We start from the raw sequence: 5718 nt of genomic DNA on the forward strand, positions 1-5718 counted from the left end.
GAGGTTGTTCATATCTTTGGCGACTGTTTCCAGATAACTATTTCGTCACCAAAAGTTTATTTTATTTAGGAGAAAAACGTGGAAGAGAAAATGAGTGGAACTGATATGGTTACTTGGTTGTGAGGCTATGAAAAGAAGCAATAAAATTATTTTGTGTTCAATTTACTATATCGTTTATAACTTTTATTTTGGTCATTTTTTTAGTTTTTTTGGTAGGGTTTAATTTGGTATTTTCACCCTCTCTTGGTTAAAAAGAAAAGTTTTGTCAATAAACTTTATAAATATAGATTAATTTTTAATTATTTTACACTAACAATAATTTGTTTAATTATAACAAAAAATATTTTTATGCAAATATGAAATAGTATAAATATTAGTTGGAAAATTGTGGATAACTAATCTAACGGCAACAAGGCAAGAAAATTAGCAAAAACGAAAACAAAAAGGGAGCTGTGAGTTGTGGGCTGTGACTTGCAAGGTTGTATTGCATATTTTGAGCAAAGACAAAATAAAAATAAAAGAGGAGGAAAAAGAAAAACGGAAAGAGAAAAAGAAAGAGGAGGTTTGTTTTCTGTTTTCTGTTTTTTTTTTTTTTTTTTTTTTTTTTTTGAATTTAAAGAGAAACAAAGAAAACGAAGAGAAGGAAGAAGAAAGAAACAAGGATTTTAAGAGAGAGAAACAAAGGCCTCTGTGAAAGAGCTTTGACTCTCTCTCTCTGTGCAAATCCATGGCATTTTCACACCTTCAATTCCTACTCCTTTCATATTCTTCTTCCCCTTCCCAAATCTTTGGTTTCTTGCATTAATAAATTTACCTTGAAATCTCATCTGGGTCTCCTTCAAAATCCCAAAATTTGAAAAAACCGTAGGTAGGTTTTCTTCTTCTATTACATTTTCCCATCTTTTGATTGTTTTTGTTTTGTTTTGTGTTTCTATATTAAGAATCAAGGATTTCTTATTTGTTTCTGCATGAATATTCCACATTTATAAATTTGGTTTCTGCCAAAACTAAAAATCTTGGAGCTGGAAATGTTATGGAACCCAAATGTGGAATTTGCCATTAATTTTCTCTGATTTTTTTTTCCTAATTTGCCGTTTCAGATTTCAATTTATTGACCTTTCTGCTCAATTAGGTCCTTAAGAAATCTTGAGAAAAGATTGGAATTTGTGAAAATTTTTAGGGTTTGATTTCATGGGAAATTGCTGTGTAAGCCTTGGCACACCTGGCCAGAACAAGAACAAGAACAACAACAAGAAGACAAACCCATTTGCAACAGATTTTGGTGGCATTAATGGAAAAGATGGTGATGGCAAGCTATTGGTCTTGAAAGACCCCACAGGTCGAGACATTTCAGCCCAATATGATCTAGGACGCGAACTTGGCCGAGGCGAATTCGGGGTAACATATCTGTGCACAGAGACATCCTCAGACGAAAAATTTGCGTGCAAATCAATATCAAAGAAGAAGCTTAGAACAGCCGTCGATATTGAGGATGTGAGGAGGGAAGTTGAGATAATGCAGCATTTGCCTCCACACCCAAATATTGTGACATTAAAGGACACTTATGAAGATGATGATGCGGTTCACATTGTGATGGAGTTGTGTGAGGGTGGTGAGCTATTCGACCGCATTGTTGCTAGGGGTCATTACACAGAACGTGCTGCTGCAGGCGTAATGAGGACGATTGTCGAAGTAGTTCAGGTTGAGTTTTGTTATGGTTCTGTTGTGTTATTTGGTTTGGTAATACCAATGGTTCTGAAATTTGATAGTTACATGCTTATATTAGATTTGATATAAGCATATTTGTCATTTATTATATTCTTGTTTAGGGTAAAGGTGATTCTTATAACATTCTATGAACTTTAAATGGTAAATGGAGAACCATAGGGTGAGTTGAATGTCCTCCGTCCATTTTTATTGAATATTCTCTATATTCACTTCAGCAGTTGGTTGTGGTGCTATGTGTTCTGTTATTTGGTTTAAATTTCTCACTATTGGTTGTTAAATAGACGGACAATACATTCGTTGTGTTTCATTCACTTAAATGTTCTTTTAGGTGATATTTTGCTGACATTTGAACCTTAAACCTTTGTATATAAGAACATGTTGCAGCTTACTGTAATATGACTAGTTCATGTGCATTTGAAGATATTTGTCCTTGCCCAATACGTCTCTTTCTCCTATCTCTTTTTACGTGTTAGATTGAATATCTACTAATTCTATCTTTGTTGACACTAATATTGATCTTTGATTTTCTGTTACTTGGTGATGATGTCTATTTTTTTTTGTACCTATGTTACTGTTAATTATTCTGATTTATTTACGTGCATCTTTATCTTGCAGATGTGTCATAAACACGGAGTAATGCATCGTGATCTCAAACCAGAAAACTTCCTATTTGCAAATAAGAAGGAAACAGCCTCTTTGAAAGCAATTGATTTTGGACTGTCTGTGTTTTTTAAACCTGGTATTGCACTGCTTCAATATTGCCTGTTTAATGATTTTTTTTTGAAATTTCTGTTTTACATCATTACATCATCTATATTTTTTCGGTTATTATGAAAACAGTGTAGCTAAAGGTTGTCATATTCCACAGGTGAGCAATTTAATGAGATAGTGGGCAGTCCTTATTACATGGCTCCAGAGGTTTTGAAGCGCAACTATGGACCCGAGGTTGACATCTGGAGTGCTGGGGTTATCCTATATATTTTACTTTGTGGTGTTCCACCTTTTTGGGCAGGTTTGTGTCTCGTCCTATATTTCTATCTTTATTCTTCACAACTACTATAGGGGATTGTAATGTTTTTGCTTACCAAAGATCCATGATTTAGATCAGCTTGAACAAAAGTGTGCCTGCTAGTGTATTTATTTGCTTAGTTTATTAGTATTTCTTTCTCATAGTTTTCAAAAAATTTCAACTGTAGAAACTGAACAAGGGGTAGCACAAGCAATTATTCGATCCGTCATTGATTTCAAGAGGGACCCCTGGCCTAGAGTTTCTGATAATGCAAAGGACCTTGTGAAGAAAATGCTTGATCCTGATCCGAAGAAGAGGCTAACAGCTAAGGAAGTGCTTGGTAATTATACTAATCTGAGATCATCTGTTTACCAAACATTTATTGCCTTACATGACATGTTAATCCCAATGCTTTTCATGTAGATCATCCTTGGATACAAAATGCCAAGAAGGCCCCAAATGTCCCACTTGGTGAAACTGTGAGAGCAAGACTGCAACAGTTTTCCGTAATGAACAAGCTGAAGAAAAGAGCTCTTGGGGTAAGGTTTTGAGTTTACTTATTAGCGTGCATAATAATCGAAGGGTTCGATGTTGGCTACTTGTATGTTGTGTTAAAGTTGGCCCTATATTCTATGTCTGAACTCTTGAATATTTCATCCATAGGTCATAGCTGAGCATTTGTCAGTTGCGGAAGTAGCTGGCATAAAAGAGGCTTTTCAAATAATGGACACTGGCAACAAGGGCAAGGTAACCATAGAAGAGCTACGAAGTGGGATACAACAGTTAGGGCAAAATATTTCTGATCCAGATCTTCAAATACTGATGGAAGCTGTAAGTATCAATTTGTGCCTCACCAACTTGCCTTCTTACTTGTAAACCGAGGTTTAGATGATAAATTGCCCAACTCTGCACCATGTTAAATCCTGATAAACAAACTAAAAACACTAAAATAATGGAAAAAAAAGAGGAAAAAAAAAACGTTTCACAAGAGAAAAGAGAAGGGTTGGTTCAACATGTTAGTTCCCCTTGGGGTTTTTACAAAGTAACTAATTGATTTCTGATTGCTACAGGCCGATGTTGATGGGGATGGAGCTCTGAACTATGGAGAGTTTGTTGTTGTTACGGTTCACCTTAAAAAGATGGCGAATGACGAGCACCTACATAAAGCTTTTGCCTTCTTCGATCAAAACCAAAGTGGCCATATAGAAATTGAAGAATTGAGAAATGCTTTAACTAATGATGTTGACATAGGTGGTGAGGAAGTCATCCATGCGATTATGCACGACGTGGACACAGATAAGGTTAGAATTACCATTTTGATACAATTAACTTAAAAAGCTTTATCCTTCATCCAAAACGTTTTATTCCAACACACATGGTTAAAATGTTTTCAGTCTCTATTTTTTTGTTGCTTAGAATGTGTTCACCTTCTAGTGAAAAGGGTTGAATCATGTTAACTGTTTTCAGTTTGTAAGATTACTTTTTAATTGCATTTGTTATGTGCATGTGTCAATTTTCGTAATCAAGTTATGTTTATGCATTGTTGATGTATTGTCATCTTGCAGGATGGACGGATCAGTTATGAGGAGTTTGCTGCTATGATGAAGGCTGGTACAGATTGGAGAAAAGCATCTAGACAATATTCACGGGAAAGGTTCAACAGCATAAGCCTGAAGTTGATGAGAGAAGGGTCTTTTACAGTTAGCAATGAGGGTAGGTGAACCTACATTCTTTTTTTCTTTTTCTTTTTCTTTTTTTTCGAAATAGCATTATTTGAAATTAAATGATGTTTAAAAAGATAAAGATTCCTTTGTTGGCGGGCTTATGAAATGACTTAATTTTTTCCCCATAACTATGAATAAGAGTAATTTATTTTTGAGCTAATTGCATGAAAAAAGAAAAACTAGGAGCTGTAAAATGTCAATTAAAAGGCTTTTCAACTATAATCTTCCCCAACTTATGCATTTTTAATTTTTTTAAGACAAGGAAAGACCAAGTTTTATTTGTTTTAATTTTTGCAAAAACTAGTTATTGTTGCCTTAATCTGTTTAGTTTATAATGGTTGTGAAAATTTAATTGTAGCATGAAGACCAAAACTCAGCTGTTGATGTGTTTTGAATGGGTATCAAATTCCTTGCCAAGGTGCAAATGATTCATGTCTGCTAGTTCTTCTGCGGACACTAGTTGTCCATCAGGTCTTCATCGACCACCACGATTGACGTCTTACCTACCGCGAATCACATCTTGAAGAGAAGCTATGCCGGGTATCCAAAAACTTAACCCTAAACCCAGCTTTAGGTATACAAGGTTTGCAACTGTTAAGATCCATGAAAAAGCCTGTGAGGGGAAAGGTTAAAAAAACAAGGGAGGTTGGAATTGTTGTCTATATTTCTCAGGTGGTCTTTTGATTTGGCAAATATTATTTGGTAGTTTTGTTAGAATGTAATGGCCAAAAACCCTTGATTGTAGGATACCCTGGAGCATAATACAATTGATGAACATTTTGATGCGAGAGAATTCTTTGTTTAGGAAACTAGGAGGACAGTACCTATGATGTATCTATTTGGTATGAGGTTTCAAGTATGAGGCTTTTAGAATTTCATCAACAAGAAGGTGATCCACCAAAATGTTCTTTTTCATTTTTTTTAAGAACAAAAGTAAATATTATAAACCCTAAGTGGGAATTCTTTTATGGCTCGTTTACTAATCTGTAAATAAATTGAGGGGAATTGAATTAAGGAGGAAACAAAATTAGATTTTTGTTTAGTTTTTTTACTAATCTATTTGGAATTGTAGGAAGAATGATGTTGGTTCCATATAAGTTACTTACTAATTCACTTGAATCAGAATTTTAGTCTAATTACTAAATTGCCTTTATTCAAAAAATTATTTCATGTTAATTAATAAAATTAAATTTTATATCATTAAATCCATCTATATAAAATTAATTAAAGACTACCTTTTTTTTAATATTAAAAGAT

General features: G+C 34.1%; 1 protein-coding gene across 7 annotated transcripts; it reads left to right on the forward strand.

Annotated features, from left to right (window-relative positions):
* The first annotated feature begins 475 nt into the window (after positions 1-475).
* Positions 476-5343, forward strand: LOC137715506 (calcium-dependent protein kinase 8). 7 transcript variants are annotated; one of them, XM_068454855.2, is made up of 10 exons: positions 476-868; positions 1101-1701; positions 2344-2467; positions 2597-2740; positions 2925-3077; positions 3161-3276; positions 3401-3568; positions 3808-4038; positions 4303-4450; positions 4820-5343. In XM_068454855.2, the coding sequence occupies exons 2-10, from the start codon at positions 1192-1194 to the stop codon at positions 4822-4824; spliced, it is 1599 nt and encodes a 532-aa protein (XP_068310956.2). In that variant the 5' UTR covers positions 476-868; positions 1101-1191; the 3' UTR covers positions 4825-5343. The 7 variants fall into 7 exon arrangements, with proteins under 7 accessions (XP_068310956.2, XP_088547112.1, XP_068310954.2 ...); XM_088690986.1 differs by having other exon boundaries at positions 528-868; positions 1133-1701; XM_068454853.2 differs by having other exon boundaries at positions 545-868; positions 1133-1701; positions 4827-5343.
* Positions 5344-5718: the final 375 nt, after the last annotated feature.

The sequence above is a fragment of the Pyrus communis genome, chromosome 3 (genome assembly GCF_041283825.1).
Source record: "Pyrus communis isolate YQ-2024b chromosome 3, ASM4128382v1, whole genome shotgun sequence".
Classification (NCBI taxonomy): domain Eukaryota; kingdom Viridiplantae; phylum Streptophyta; class Magnoliopsida; order Rosales; family Rosaceae; genus Pyrus; species Pyrus communis.